General features: G+C 43.9%; 1 protein-coding gene across 1 annotated transcript; it reads right to left on the bottom strand.

Moving 5' to 3' along the window:
* Positions 1–10,071: 10,071 nt before the first annotated feature.
* LOC128350484 (uncharacterized) lies at positions 10,072–14,467 on the bottom strand. Its single transcript, XM_053308907.1, has one exon. The coding sequence runs from the start codon at positions 14,465–14,467 to the stop codon at positions 10,472–10,474; it is 3,996 nt and encodes a 1,331-aa protein (XP_053164882.1). The 3' UTR covers positions 10,072–10,471.
* Between the last annotated feature and the right edge of the window lie 1,941 nt (positions 14,468–16,408).

The raw sequence follows: 16,408 nt of genomic DNA, 5'->3' as shown, positions 1-16,408 counted from the left end.
CAAGGCAATGTGGAAGTATAGTTTAGACTGTCACATTTCTAAAGTGAATGTAGCTTTCCTATTTGCATGTATAGACTCTTAAAAGCTGAAAGTGTTATATACATGGTGAAAATAAGGGGTTTGCATTCATTGTTGGAACAAATGGAAAATGAGCTGAACAGAGCCCATTTGGTTCATTTTGCTTTCATTCCAAAACAAACTGGATATGCAACAAATGGGTCTGAATGGGGTTCATTTTCAGAAAACCTGATCAGTATTTGGAGGTAGGAGGCAGTCCTTAAGTTCTTCACTGGGCAATGTAAGTGTTTCCACAGTGCCCTGGACATATCATTCATCTAAGATATCATGGAGAAAAAATGGGCATGGGATTCTCCTAGGGGCCACATAGGTCATTGTCCTCTACTTTGTAGCACCATTAAAACATGGTGCCACAAAACATGGCAGCAACATGAAAACTTAACATGTCTGTCCTGACCTTGTTCCCATGCTTTTAACAGCATCCTGACAAAAAGAAATTAAATCAAGCTTTTTATCTACATGCCACTCAGTTGTTAAAAACACAGGAGCAGGGACAGAAAAAGTTAAGAACCTGTGCGGTCCTGTGTGACCAGAGTGTCTCTTTCTGCAGAGCCAGAGACATTTTAGTAAAGATGCTGTACTTGCATACAGCATCTAAAGTGGGGCTGGAGGTCCCATGCAGCCCCATCAGTCACCCCTGACAGTGTTCCCATAATGCCCTGGACATAGCATTAGTCTAGTGTAATGCTAATACACACACACTCATATTCACAGTGTGGAGAAAAGGGAGAGGGTGTCTTGCCCTGGACCTCCCCCGAGTTTGTTTAAAAATCCTCTGGTAGAACTGCAACCATATGAGACAAAACTTACTTTAAAACTTTCCCTGTTTTTCTCTAGAACTAGGGTAACTCAAAATGTAGCAAAATGTCTTAAAACTTCTTTAAAGAGTATGTCGGCAGAGCCAGCATGTATGGAGGTAGAACAGAGCACGTTTGCAGCCCAAATCAAGTTTAAAGCAATCAAAATCTAATTTATTTAAGTAGATATAAGAAGCAGGACAGTTTACAGGCAAACAAGGCAAAAGCGGTTAAAATGCTCAAGCAAGGTACCTTTCTTCCTGTCTGGTGTTAGACAGTAGGCTCAGTAGATCTTAGGTCCTAAGTTGCAGTTCACAAAACAAAAGCTGGCATATAGTGAAGTCTGCATGCTCCTAGGAGACATGCAGCATGGTCTAAGCTACCAAAGCTAAACTGACATAAAAGTAACTAACTAACTATTTATTTATTTATTTATTTATTGTTTTTACATTGAGCATTATTGTCATGTTTATCCACAAAACCAATAGGTTAATATTTGTTTAGAGGGATTGTTTATTGCTAAAAGAAGTCTTCAAGACCTCACTATTCTGTCTTTTGGTAACCAAGAAAATACTGGACAATCAGTGAGACTCAGTTTCTTCGAGTGCGCAGGGAGAGTGGGCTAAGCCCGCTCTCCCTGCACAAGAACAGGAAGGGAGCCCTGGGTGGCTGGATTGCCCGCCAACATGATTGCCAGTTCCGTGACGGAGTCGGTTGGGGCTGGGGAGCTCGGGGGCCACGCGGCCCCCGGAAGCCCCAGTATGCCCTGCGTGAGTGTGCAGGGCATACTAAGAAGACCCACGGAGCCGGGAGGCAGCTTTTCACCTCCCCTCCGGGGGTCTACTCACGAGTAGACATGGCTACTCACGATCAGAGAGCCTGGGTTTGCAGAGCGCTCACTCCGCAAACCCGGGCTACGGGGAAGGCTACAGGAGTGGGTTACCTGCTCGAGAACCACTGGGTTCGCAACCGAGCCTGGTGGGTCTCACGATTAGCAAAAATCGGGCTAGGCTCTCCTAGCCTGATTTTTGCTAATCGTGAGAATAGCCCCACTGTGTAATAGTTGTTACAAGTATCATAGGTACAAGGCCTGGAAGATATAAAATGACTCAAATTTTAGTGGAATCAAATTTTGGATCCATATACATATATAAGAGGGGGTATACATTGTTGTTGCTAATGAACTATTGGCTGCTCATCTCAGGATACAGTTTTCACTAAACACCATACTCCAGTATAGTTCCTTCACCTTTGTCCAAGTCTACTGTATTTTCATGCATAGAACCTTTGGATGGGGCAGTTTATAAACGTAATAAATAAATAATAATTTAAAAAAATTAGTCCCCACCCACGGCAGGAGCCCACACCTGCCTAGAGCCCATGGTTCAGTGGTTTCCCTTATTTACAATTGTTTTAAGTCACTTAGAAAGCCAGCTGCACCCAGCTGCTGCCCCACACATTACTCTGCTAACAATTGTAAACTATTTGGCTTTGGTGGGAACCTTCCTGGAGCACCGAACCATTTTGATCAGCCAGCGTTCAAACCAGTTAGAAGGGGGGGTTGCTTTAAGGGATAGGGAAGGCACTGCCTACCTGTCAGCCCCCACCCCACCACTTTTCCCCAGCCAGCACTCTCCAAAACAGCAGGCGCGCTGGGCTGCAGCCTTCCTGCTTGCGCCCCAGTCAGTATCACCATGCTCATGGCTGACGCACATGTGCGTACATGCCATGCACATGCATATTGGCCATGCACGTGCACAAGCGCAGCTGAAAGTAGGGATGTGCATGGAACCGGTTTGGCTGATTCGGTTCAAATCCTAATTGATTCTGTGTCTAGCCGAACCAGGTCTGGACTGGTTCGACCACTGAACTGGGTCAGACCAGTTCGGGGGATATAGTTGTAAAAGAGAATCTGGCACAAATTGTGTAATGATGCAAATGGCCTCCATGCATGCGCAGAGGTCACAAAAATAGCCTCCATGTGTGCGCAGATGCATAGGCGTAACTATAGGGGGCAGGAGGGGCACGTGCTCCGGGTGCCACTTGGCGGGGGGGGGGCAAAAAGTGCCCCCGCCGATTTGCCGGGAAAAAATTTCTTTTGATTTTTTTGTTTTGTTTTGCAGAGCAGTCCCTCTCCCCCGGTCCCGGCGCCCCCCCCCCATTGGCATTGCTCATCCAGCACTGGGTGCCGCGGCGTCTTCATAGTCCAAGTCTCTGACTCTCACTCCCCGGCGCGCCCCACCGCCCCGCCACCAGTCGTGCATGCATTGAGAGGAGGACACGCACCAGAGCAAACTTCCTGAACAACTCCCTCTTCTGAACAACTTCCTGAATGCCCGAACCAGTTCCCCTTTTTGCTCATTCAAGTCCTTCCTCCCCTATAATCTAACCACATTTTAACTGAAAAGGTTCAGGGAGGGGGAGATGGGGGGTGTGGAACCTTGGGTTCCACATCCCCCCATCTCTCCCTTCCTGGAATTTTTCACTATGTAATGCAAGCTAATTTTATTATATGTCATCATCAGAATGGATTAGCTGTTTCAGCCCATCAGGAAAGTCTAAACCTCCACTGATTTAATTAACCAGACTGAAAATCAGATGAACAGAGAATGTTTTAATGAAAGGTAGTATATAAATTTAACAATAAGTAAAACTATCATTAGGAGCAATTAGCGATTACTTAAACATTGGTGCTGCCAAGCAATTTGTAAATAAAACTTGAAGCCCTTTGAAAATAAGCTGGAATTAATTGTAGGTTAGGCAGGGGGTGAAAGTATATACTTCTAAACATTTATTGTTAAATTTATATACCACCTTTCATTAAAAACAACCCCAAAGTGGTTTGGTTTTAGTCATGGATTTTAATTTTAATTGCTCTTTTTGTCAATGTGATGGAGATTAGTTAAATCTGAGTGGTCTTAGGCAACCAATGTTGCATCTGAAATGCCATTTCATTTTTTATTGTCATAAATACTCTCCAACCAATTTAAATAGCAAAAGTGTATATTATTGCTTTATTCAATTGCAGGGAATCTAAAAAAAGCAGGATTTGCAACTAAGGCAGTGCATATCTTCTCTAAAATGGCCCTTTTATAGTTTTTCTAACTCTGAAATCGTAACATAAAACAAAGCATAAATGCATAAATGCTTCCCCCTCCATTTGAAACCTTTTCTGGTGTAAATAGCGCACGGTTTTGGAAAAGGGGAGTCTTTCTTTAACAGCGGGAGAATAAGGAGTCTTTAGCACTATCACCCTAGTCCCTCGAATTACTTTGGAGTCCTTGGTTTTCGTTTTGTTAAAATACAGTCACTCACAAGGGAAAGTCAGGAACAGAACCAGGGCGTGAAGGAGGGGCATCATAATCATAATAATCATCATTGTATCATAATTCTGATGTTTGAGATACAAGCCAACTTCACAGGGTTGTTGTGAGGAAAAACCTAAGTATGTAGTGCATTTTGAAATTTTTGGTAATTTTGGTAATTTTTAAAATAAAAGTTTTCTGAAACATGTGTGTCAGTCAGATGTATGTTGGGGGGGCAGGGGAACGCGGCAGGGGGGGGGCGCAATTTCAGTGCTTGCCCCGGGCGCTGTTTTCCCTAGTTACGCCTCTGTGCAGAGGCCAGATCCGAGCTCTGTACTTATCGATCAGTGGGATTTTCTTCTAAGTAAAATGCATAGGACTGGGCAATTAGATTCCACACTTGCTCCACTGCAAGAAGTTAGGGCAGGCTGTAAAAGGGTCAGGTACTGAATTAAATTTAAAATGGATTCTAACTGCATTGAAAAGACAAAATTCATGGATAATATAGAAAGGTAATAAATGTAAATCTCACTGCTGAGGGCTCATACTCTGCATGCTGAATCTCAACTAACACACGTTAGCTCTCTTAAACCTGGCTTTGCTCTTTGTTCTACAGCTAGGCTCTAATACCCAGGTCACAGAAAGCAAAGCTCTACATTTGGCTGTTGGGTCCTAGAGAACAGGTTGCACTTTCCCCTCTCTTTAATCAGTCACCCTCTACTAAAACAGAAGTCTTTTTTGCCTGATAATTTGGTGAAGGCACTATATTGCCATTTCCCACCTGAGGCCATGTATATCCTTAATGTGCCTATAAAGCTTCAGATTTCCATAAAACTAGACCTTCCCAACTTCGGTCTATATATCTGGAAGCACTGAGCAGTTCTTTCAGGTCGCTGCACTGCCTTCTTCTTTAAATCTGTGCAGAAAGCTGTTATATTTGTTTACTAGGCGATAAGCATCTTAATTAGACTTCTATAACGAAGTCCTTCCCCCAGTGAACTTGGAGAAGAGTTTCATTTCCTCTGGTATTGTTTTCAGGAATTCCTCTGCAAATTGGAATATTCTATCCAATGACACAGAGTTAACTTAAGCCTCAGCTTGCAATCTTTGTACATATGTAACTCTTACTAAAGTCAGCTAATTTAGCAGGATTGAGCCTAGTTAATTACTACAAGCCAAAAGCCAGAGATAATCCAAAATTAATAGACAGCTTATTTATTAATAAGCATTTTACTGGCACTAATCTTCACAGGAAAAAAATTAACAACATTAAGTAAAAAGTTATCCACATTACATTTTTCCAAAAGAGGCCCCAAATAAGTTGCTTGTCAATTCTGATATATGCATAGAGAACTCATGAAAGAAAAAGCAATTTACACACTTCCCCACCTCCACATGATATGCTAACAGCCAATTACTTATTTCTTATCTCATTTTAACCACTGGCTGAGCTTGTGTGATGTCATGGAATCTTCACAAATATGCACAGCAGTATAAAGTCTCCACATTGCCAATTTTGGTTTATATAAGACTAGCTTAACCTGCACAGAGCATCTGCACGCTAGTACTTGATTGCTCCCCTCACCCCCTGTCAAAGCCCCCCTCACCTCAGAGATCTCTCCACCTTCACCTGACCCGCACTCCTGCTGCTGCTGCTCCTCCATCCGGTTGCTTTCATCCCCACCCCCCAACCCTCTTAGTCACTCCTCCATCCCTTTACTTCATCCCCCTCACCCCTCTTGGTCATGGCTACAGAGTTGCTGACACCTATTGGCCAAGCTGCATCCCCCCATCCCCGGAGACACCCCCACCCTCACCTGAGCCTCGCTCCTGCTCCTCCCCACAGGAGCAGCAGCAGCAGCAGTGGTTGACTGGGCCCATCCTCACTGCCACCACTGCCATGACCGCTCATTCCCCTCAGGCCACTGACAGGCTCGGGCCCATCCCTTGCTTGTCCTTCTTTCTCTCTTCCCCTCCCTTCTTTCTCTCTCTTCTCTACTCACTCTTCCCCTCTTTCTTCTCCCCCCTCCCTTCCTGAGTTAACAGATCTTGTTTCCTCATCTAATTCACACAACAGCCTCTTTCTCCTGAAGGGGCTTTTCCTCCCTCATGACCCCTCTCTGCAGACCCCTGCCCACTATCCATAGATAGATAGAGAGAGAGAGAGAGAGAGAGAGAGAGAGAGAGAGAGAGAGAGAGAGAGCAGGGGTCTGCAGAGAGGTTTTGTGAGGGAGGAAAAGTCCCTTGTAGTTATATTTAAATATATAAATTATATTTATATTTTGCTCCTCTACAATGAACAACATCTTCCGACCAATAACAGTTGCATTCAAACTGTCCTTAACCATCACAGGCTCCTGCTCCCTATCTGCATATGGAATCCCCACTGCCCAGTCACCACAGTGTCACAGGCTTCTCCTCCCTATCTGCATATGGAATTTCCACTGCCCAATTACCACTGTGCTTCTGCTCGCAAACTCTTGCGAGAGCTGCCACACATGGAATTAGCCACAGGTATGCCTTAGAAAATTATAGATATCGATAATGTTCTAGAATCAAATTCTTCCATCACTTGTCGTAGTGATTTTAGTAGGCAAGCACCTCAGAAACTCTAGATAATAGATAAATTAAGTCCTAGGTATACTTTATTTAACATAATTACACTGGTAACCCTTTAATTACATGGCAATCTATGCAGACATTCAATTTATGGCAGATGCTTCTCCTTTCACCTTGATGCTTCAGACAACTGAAGTGCTTCACAATATTAATTACTTATAGCACATGCATGAATACATTCCTCATTGTGACCAATCTCTTATTTTAAAGGGTTTTTTAAAACTTTTTAAAATAATTACTACAGGGTTGTGTGTTTTTTTAGAAATGGGGCAAAACACAAATTACTCAAAAACAAAAAAAGTAATTATTTGTCTCCAAGAAGGCTTATTGATTTTGTCATAGCATTTCATCAAGCCTGCTAAGGCCAACCATGAATGATTAAATTTATTATTATTTCTTGTTTACACAGTCAGACAGGTGTTATTGACTGGTTTGTTTTATCCAGACATCGAGTCCTTCCCAAGGACCTGGGATGCCAGAATTTTATTGTCAATTGTTATAGATATCGTCGCAGAATATAGGCTGTTCCCAGTAAAGCTGCTTTTTGTAATTGGCTGATGGTGATTTCTGTGGCCCCTATAGTGTTGAGGTGCTCTTCAAGGTCTTTTGGAACTGCACCCAGGGCGCCAATTACCACATTTATTATTATTATTATTAACATTTATATCCCGCTCTTCTTCAAAGGAGCCCAGAGCGGTGTACTACATAGTTAAGTTTCTCCTTACAACAACCCTGTGAAGTAGGTTATGTTGAGAGAGAAGTGACTGGCCCAGAGTCACCTAGCAAGCATCATGGCTGAATGGGGATTTGAACTCAGGTCTCCCTGGTCCTAGTCCAGTACTCTAACCACTATACCACTGGCTCATACACATATAATATAGCAATTTTCAGGAACTGTATTTAAAAAACAAAACAAAAACCCCAGCCTTCAGGCTTACAATCTAACAGGCATGATACAAAAGATAAAAGGATGGGGAGGAAAGGTGGGGGAAAGTAAATTCAGGGACTAGTTCTTCATAAAGTTACAGAAATGTTATAATGATCAGGTAGAATGGCCACGAAGAAACAGTGAGCCGGGTCTCACGATCAGTGAGACCCGGTTTGCGAGAGTGGGTGGGGAGAGCGGGCTAAGCCCGCTCTCCCCACTCACGAGCAGTGCGGGAGCCCGGGACAGCCAGATCAGCCACCCACACAATTGCCGGCTCTGTGACGGAGCTGGTGGGGGCTGGGGGGAGCGTAAGCTACAGCATGCCCTGTGCGAGTGCACAGGGCATGCTGGCGAGACCCCAGGAGTCGGGAGGTGGCTTTTTGCATCCTCTCCGGGTGTCTTATTGTGAGTAGTCACACTGCGGATCTGCACCGCGGCTACTCATGATTTAAAAAACGGGTTTGCAGAGCGCTCACTCCACAAACCCGGTTTTAGGGGTGGGCTACTTGAGCAGGTTACCCGCTCAAGAACCTCTGGGCTTGCAGCCAAGCCTGGTGGTTCTCACGATTGCAGAAAATCAGGCTAGCAGAGGCTAGCCTGATTTTCCGCAATCATGTGAATAGCTTCGCTGTTATCAGAAAGGAGTTGGTCCCCCATCCAGAACAATGTAGACAGAATGTCTTCCATCTCATCTCATTTCTCTCTCTCTTTCTCTGCAGGACTGAAGCTACTTGTTTTAAAAGGGAACTGACTTTCTGAATTAGTCTTGTGTCCTTATAGGAATCAATGAATGGACAAGATCCAGGGTCTCAAACTGCAGTCCTCTTGCAAACATTGGCCTACAACCCCCATCATCCCTGGCCACTGATAAAAACTCTTTGACAATTGTTTTCCAACCAGTTGAGAATCCATCTAACAGTATTATCACATCCACAGCCTTGCCAAATTCACTGGCTTCTGAGCCTTCTTCATTGCAAGGCCTGGGAGCCCGTATGGCTTACATTGATCCTAAGCATGGCTCCCTGACTTATTGTGAAGCAGAATACTAGGGATGTGCTCGAACCATTTTGGCACCTCTCTTTTGAAAAAACGCTTCGAGCTGCCCCAGGGTAAGCGGGCATTTTAAAAGGAGGAAGTCTGGTCTTACCTGCCCCTCCCTTGCTGCCCACCCCATCACCCCACTACCACCCCCAAGCAGTGCTGTTTGTATTCAGCAGCCAGGCTCCCTGTTTGCCTGGCTGCATCTTGCTGGAAACAGGAAGTTCACCGTCCCCAGCAGCCTTTGGGCAGTTTCAAGAAGGAAATGGCATCTGAGCAGATGAATCATGAGTGTTCAGTGTTATAAAACACTCAAGGTGGCATCCACACATCCTCAAACGCCATCTCCTTCCTGATGCTGCCCAAAGGCTGCTGGGAACAGGGAACTTCCTGTTTCCAGCGAGATGCAGCCATGCAAACAGATCGGCTGGTGGCTGAATACAAACAGTGCCACTCAGGGGAGGAGGGGTGGAGGAGCAAGGGAGGGACAGGTAAGACCTGCCTTCCTTCTTTTAAAGTGCCCACCCCGTATGTGCACTAAACGCTTCGTACACATCCCTAAAGAACAGGGGCGTAACTATAATAGGGCAGGAGGAGACAGTTGTCTGGGGTCCCACTGCCTTGGGCCCCCCCCCCAGAGGCAAGTCACATGACTGACTCCCCCAGTCGCACACCCTCCCAGGCTTCCTTCAGATGTATTCATCCTCCGAAATTGATTTGAGTGTTAAAACCTGGAGCTACTAGAACAGCAGGGGGGCCCCATTTTAAAATCTTGTCTCTGGGCCCACTCCAACCTTGCTACGCCCCTGCTAAAGAATACTCAGTGTAGCTCCCCTGGAACACTAGTTTGCCCAGCACTGGGACTTCTGAAAAGGAAATGAAGCCCTCTCAACCCCCATCACCATCCAGGAAGGTGCACATGGGACACTGGGAAGGGTAGTCCTTCCTAGCACTTTCCCCATATAAATAATAAGCCCTATAAATAAAATGCTGGGAAGGGCTACACTTCCTAGCACCCTCTGTGCACCTTCCCAGATGGTGCTGTGATTTGACAGGGCTCTGTTTCTCTTAAAACACCCTGCTTCCCCATACTAGAGGAATCACAGCATTGTGCTGCAGTTAGCTGAAATGGTTCTCACACTGGCGGATTTTTGCTAAAGTGGTCCCCACTTGAAAAATACTGGAGATCACTGCAGGAAGCTAATAACCCAATGTTTAAAAAAGGTTTAATCTAGCAGAATTTATTTCTGACAAAGTCATGCTGGCTTCTACTAATCATCGTCTAACAAGAAGCTTTACTGCTTTATAATCTACTAGTATTTTTAAGCCCGTTATAATAACGAGCGCTAGCTTTCCCTTGACTTTGTGTGTGTGTGTGTGTTTCTGTTTTTTTGGTTTTTGTTTTTTTTTCCTTTTCTCTTTCTCTCTTTTTCTCTCTGGTTTTTTGTTTACTGTCTTTTGATTCTTGTTTTCCTGTTCCTTTCCCTGCCTTTCTCTCCATTGTCCTTGTTTACTCTTCTGTTTGCTGCTCTTTATTTTCCCTTTTGTCCCTGTTTACGATCCTCTCCTTTCCCCCTTCCCCCCCCCTTTTTATGTTGTTTTGTTCTTCCTTCTCTCTCATTTTGTTGTTACATAGTGATGAGGCTATGAGGCTATGTTTTTGTGTAATTAGTATTCTTTATTTTTTTTGGTTACTCTTTCCGCCCTTATAGTATTTCTTTATATACCACATTCTTGGTGAATATTTGTTCTGAGTCTGGTATTAGTCTTCCTTGTTCTGGCCCTTCCAGCACCCTGACCACGACGTCTTTAAAACTTTGTACTCTTGATAGCGCGACATATAATTGTCCGTGGCTGAACACGGGTTCAGGCAAATAGATTCCGACCTTTTCTAGGGTTTGTCCTTGTGACTTGTTGATTGTCATTGCGAATGCTAATTTGACAGGGTATTGTCGTCTTCTCAAGGTGAATGGCAGGTCAGTGCATGTTGGTGCCAAATCAATTCTTGGGATGAAGACCATGTCTCCCTGTGCTGATCCTGTAATAACTTCTGCTAGTATGATATTTTTTTCCAGGTGTGTGACAATTAGGCGGGTTCCATTGCATAAGCCTTTTTTTGTGTTTAGGTTTCTTAGCAGCATTATGATTGCGCCTTCTTTCAGGATGAGTGTATGTTTTGGCATCCCTGCGGGTGTTTGGTCATGTAGGAATTCTGCTGGGTAGTTTTTGGTGTCTTCTTCAGTGGTGTCATCTATGGAGTCTGAACTGAGATAAGTTATTGGTTCACCCTCTAATATGTGGAGCACTTGGTCATTGAGGCTGTCCACATCACTGTTTTTTGGGCAAAGGATGGATCTTTTTGCTAGGTTTGGGATATTCTGTACTTGTATTTTTTCTCCAAAAATTTCTCTCACGATATCTGTTTTGCATATGATGCTTGATGGGATCTCAATGATGTTTTCTTGTAATCCCTCAATCTGTGGTGTGTCTCCATTGCCTACTTTGATTAGCCATTTGCTGAATTCTGGGTCTTTTGATCTTATATTGTTGTGCAATCTCAGGATCTTGAATGTGTGCCACAGTGTATTGTTTTTTATGCAGGCCTCTACAATATGGGTTTGGGTCCCGTGTGGTACTACGGGAAGTGTCTGTCGGAAATCTCCTCCAAGTAAAAATAGCTTACCACCCATGGGTTTGTTGTTCTCCATGATTTCCTTCATCAGTTTGTCTACTGTTGTTATTGCTTGAGTGGGTGCCATTGTTGATTCATCCCAAATGATTATTTTGGCTTTTTTGATGTTGTTTGCTTCTTGGGAATTGAGGCGCATGTTAGACACGGAGTTTTCCAGTATTGGTACTGGCAGTTTGAATTGTGAGTGATATGTTCTGCCTCCTTGTAGGAGGTTTGCTGCTATCCCTGTGGAGGCTACAGGGAGTGCGAGTTCGTTCTGGCCACGTATTGTGTTGAGTATGGCTTTGTATAAGTATGTCTTTCCACTGCCTCCTGGTCCATCCAAAAAAAAGCAGCGGTGTTCAAGCTTATTGTTTTGGCTGGCTGTGATAATTTCTTTCATGGCTGCTCTTTGTTCAGCATTGAAGGTTTTTGACATATGTTCTGCTGTTTGGTTTTCATATGCTTGGCTGTATGTTTCTGTAAGGTGTTTGGTATTATGCTTGTTGTATGTCAGGCCATAGTCTGTGCATCTCTTTCCATGGAGTGTTAAAAATTTTTCAATTTCCTGCAGGGCGAGGTCACGGCAGACTGTGCATTCTTTATTGTGGTGTAGGTGTTTATGGGCATAATCTTCGATGAGGTGGTCTTCATATTTGGTAAATAGTTCCTGCATGTTCTGGAGGGATGCAAAGACACAGATGCAGGCGAAGAGTTCCCTGAGTTGCGTGGGCATGTTGTACTGTGCTGCATCTTCAAGTGTGCTCTCCCACACTGTTTCATCATTTATGAGTCCTCTTGCTTTTGCTGCTTCTTGGAAAGTTGGGTATTCAATTCCATCCACACTTCTGAGGTCTCCATAGGATGTTGCTCCTGATACATGCAGCAGTAGGAGGCGCAGGCAATAGCGTTCCTGGTCTGTTTGCAAATTTGCAGAATACATTCTTCCAATAATTTTTCCTGCCCCACGCTGTCTAATTTTCCATGTGCTGTTTGATTTGTCAAAGACATAATATACTGGGATGTCTGTGTATAGTATGTGTCTTGCCTTCTCATCTTGCTGGTTTAATTTGAACCATGCTGTTAGTTGTGTTTCACGGCTTGCTGCTCTGTCGGTTGCTGCGCCAATGTCTTCTGGGTTGAAAATTACTGCTTGTTCGTCTGGGAGATGCACTGCCAGTCTGTGTACTGTATGGGATTGGTAATGCATCTCGAATCCATTTAGTCGCCATGCTGCCTCTGGCGCGCTGACATACCTTGCATCCATGTAGGTTGTGATCTCATCATGGTTCAAAGTGTTTGGTTCTTGGATTTCCACTTTTGCGCAATCGTGCCCTTTGTATACATATTTGAATAGATATTTCACACTCCTGACTGATGCGCAGACTTCGACATTGATGTGACAGTTATACCTTAGGGCCAGGAAGGGATTGTATGGCACAACCCATCTGTTATCTATTGGTTTTCCTCTCTGCATTTTGCTGTTTCTGGAGTTTCTTCTTCTATATTTGGGGTATCCGTTGATGTTTGCAATAGTCTGTTCTTGGTACTCTTTTGGGAATTCTTTTGTGCATTTGTTATTTATCATGCATGGTGAGTGTTGATTGTGAGTACCGCACGGACCGTGGATCATATGCTTTGTAACTATTTCATGCAGACGTGGTGTTGTTTTGATGTTCGGGATTTCTGCAGATACTATGTTATCGATGAATGTCTCAGTTTTTGGCTTATAGTGTTCAGTTAGGATGAGCAATATGTGGGCATGTGGCAAGCCTCTTTTTTGAAACTCTATGACATAGACAATGGCTGTTGGTGGGCCAAATATATGGTTTCTGCAGATGTCATCTATTAGGGATCTAAGTTTCAGGTGGAAGACTCTTGCCACTATATCTGGTCTTGCTGCAGCAGTTTGGCCCTGTTCTAGGTTGTCTTCAATTTCTTTCCACCTTGGGTTGCATGTCATTGTAATGAAGAGGTCAGGTTTTCCGTATTTTCTGACAATAGCCATGGCATCCTGATAGTTCTGCAGCATGTTTCTTGGGCTACCTGCAAAGGAGGATGGCAAAATTAATGTCTTTCCTGGAAGTTGTCCTGTTGTATTGGCTGTCTCGTTTAAGTGGTCCATCAGTCCTGAGTATTTTTCAACTCGCAATTTTGGCTGGTTGTGTCGCACGAAGTTGAGTCTGTTGGCCTCGGTTTTTACATATGCGTCAACCATGTATTGCTGCGTAAGGCGGCCTGCATTTAGGAAAGCGTTAAAGTTGTCTCTGATGGATAGACGGTGGCCATAGTACTGCATCTGGGTGACTCGTACTCTTGGTGCACATGGTTGCTTTGTTAAATTCTTTAAGACTTGTGGCCTTAGTTGTAAAGGTATGTCTATCCCCCAGCTTTGTTCTCCACTGGGGAATAGTAATGGGTATACCATGGGCTCTAGGTTGGGATCGAGGACACTTATTCTTTGTGTCATGTTATGGTCTGGGTTGTCTGCTGTAGGTTTACAGTGAATTAGTAGGTCTCTTTCCAGTGGTGGCTCTCCGTCATTATTTTTGAATATAAATGCGACCTCATTATGCTGTGGTGCATTATATCGTCTTTGGTCATTTTCTCGGTCTTGGACTATGGTTACTTCCCTAAGTGCATGGCCTGTCTGTTCTGCGTCCTCTTGACATTCTGTTTCTACGTGGTGTAGCATCTTGCAAGCCTCAGCAAAGGGATTGGTTTTTGCAAAATGTGTACTTAGAGCTTGCATAAGTTGTGGATTGATTTTTGTGTTGGATTTATTATGTAATCTTCTTTCTGCGGCTTCTGTGGGGTCTAAGATGTATAGTTGCGCATATTGTCTGTCTTGGCCCTGCTGTGGGTGCAGCGTGCCTGCTCGGTGGCAAATTGTGCCGTGTATTCGAAAGCAGTACGGCCCATGGCCTGGTGGTGGCACTATGTTTGCTCCCATGGAGGCGAATGCTAGTGCGCTGTTGATAGATCGGACATTCTCCATGAAGTTCTTGCTGTGTTCATGTTGTCCCGTCATTAGGTGCTGGATGAGTGGATGGCTTCTAATAGGGGGCAGGATCACTTTTCCCTTTGAACAGCATTGTGTGAATTTGCGGTCTGTGGGTCTCTCTCCTATGAAATGCTTAGCATTGCAGAATTCACATTTGTGGTCTAAGTTTCCACATGTGTGTGGTTGGATACTGTTTTCCTGGATGTTGGCTGTGTTGTTTATTGGCTTTGTTGTGTTTATTGCTGCATATATCAGTTGTTGTTGTTGTTTATGTTGTCTTGGAGTGTTTTTTTTCTTTTCTTTGTTTTTTTTTCCTGTTCGCGTCTTGTCTGCGTTGTAATTGTTGCTCCTCTGGAGTCTGGTTTGCTTTCTTTTTGTTTCGCCTTTGGACGTTTCTTTGATGTTCTTTTTGTTTCTCCTCCATGGTTTTACGTGCTCTTCTTTGTTTCTCTCCGTTGTTTTTTTTCCTCAGCTGTTCCTGGTGTTCTGTTGTCTCCCTCTCTCTTTGTTGTGTGTCTATGTTGCCTTGTCTCCTTTTTTTGGGTTTGGGTTCTTGGTCCTCTGTCTGTGTTATGTCAGTGTTTTTGTTTTGGACTGAATTTGGAAATGTGTGTGTGGCAATGTTGTTATTCGTCATCATTGTATTGTCAATTGGAGATGTTGCACAGTACGGCTTTTCTTCTTCACGGTTTATTGTCTGACGTAATTGTTGCTCTGCAGCAGTCTTCAGTCTTCTTCTTGCTCTTTCTGCTTCTGCATGTATCTTTTTCTTTAGTTCTTGTTCCTGTAGACTCTGCTTTTCTTTTATTGCGTTGCGTCTTTCCTTTGCTCTGTCCTTCTGGGTTTTTTTTTGTTCAGTTGTTCTGGATGCTCGTCTGTGTTTCTCTCTTGCAGCCTTTTTATTTGTATGCTGTTTCTGCTGTGCTATCATTTCTTCCTCTGTTTGTTTATTTTTATGTTGTTGTTTTGGTTTTTGTGGTTTGACATGTATGTCCTGTTTGTGGTCTTTGTTGGCCATATCTGCTCGTTATTTCTGGATTTTGTGTGTCTTATATGTGGCTTACTTGTAAGCTTGTTTTTGTTTTTTTTAATGGTTTGGCAGTTGGTTTGTGTGTGTGTGTCTGTGTGTGTGTGTGTGTGTGTAATAAGTTATTTCCTTGGCTGCTGATTTCTGCTGTAATTGACTTCAGGATGATTTTTCCTTCAGAATTGTCTTTTTTTTTATTGGCTTGGTGTATTCAGCACAGTAGTGTCAATTTATTTCTGTTTGGTTTTGGGGTGCTTCTTTGTGGTTTAATTTATAATTGGATATTGTGATAGTTTGATTTTTGTTTTGTTTTTTGTGGTTCTGTTTTTTTTGGATTGGTAGGCAGAGTCAGTTGGGATGTTGGGGGTGGTATGTCTATGGTATCTTTCGCCTCACCTGTGTGTGTCAAGATAGCCTTATCCTCTGCCTTGTCTGTTTTTTGGTATTTTGAGGAGTAGGGATCTTTTTTGGAGTTCGTAGTATGTTTTGGTTTCTCAGGTATGTTGCTCGTCTACTTTGTGCTAAGTGCTCTGAAGGAGCCCTGTGCTGACGACCGTTAGTCTGTCAGACTGTGGGTGTGTGCGCAAATAACGGCTTCCCCCCCCCGCCTTTTTGCTGGGGGGGGAGTTGCTGTGAGATGGTTTTCCAAGGGGGGGGAGGAAATGTGGGAACACTCGGTGGCCGTTGCTGTATTTTTATTTCTTTATTGTTGTGTTTGGGCTGTATGTTGTGCTTTGTGTAACTGTGTGTTGGTGTAGTGCTTAATGCAACTTTTGTGTTGGTTGTTTGTGAGGGGGATTCTTTAGAAGAGAGGAGCTTGCGAAAGGAGCTCCTCTCTATGCTAGGCTGCTTCCCAGACTGCTGTAATGGACGCAAGTGACGCAATAGGCGTTCCTCACGTCCATGCTGGCAGTCTGAGCAGAGGCTTTCCACTGGGAGGA

This window comes from Hemicordylus capensis, chromosome 3 (genome assembly GCF_027244095.1).
Source record: "Hemicordylus capensis ecotype Gifberg chromosome 3, rHemCap1.1.pri, whole genome shotgun sequence".
Taxonomy (NCBI): domain Eukaryota; kingdom Metazoa; phylum Chordata; class Lepidosauria; order Squamata; family Cordylidae; genus Hemicordylus; species Hemicordylus capensis.
This window is presented reverse-complemented; position numbering and strand designations above follow the sequence as displayed.

Bases quoted from the DNA above. Each gene is read 5' to 3' on its own strand.
- LOC128350484 (XM_053308907.1), bottom strand. From the start codon at position 14,467: ATGACGGGACAACATGAACACAGCAAGAACTTCATGGAGAATGTCCGA.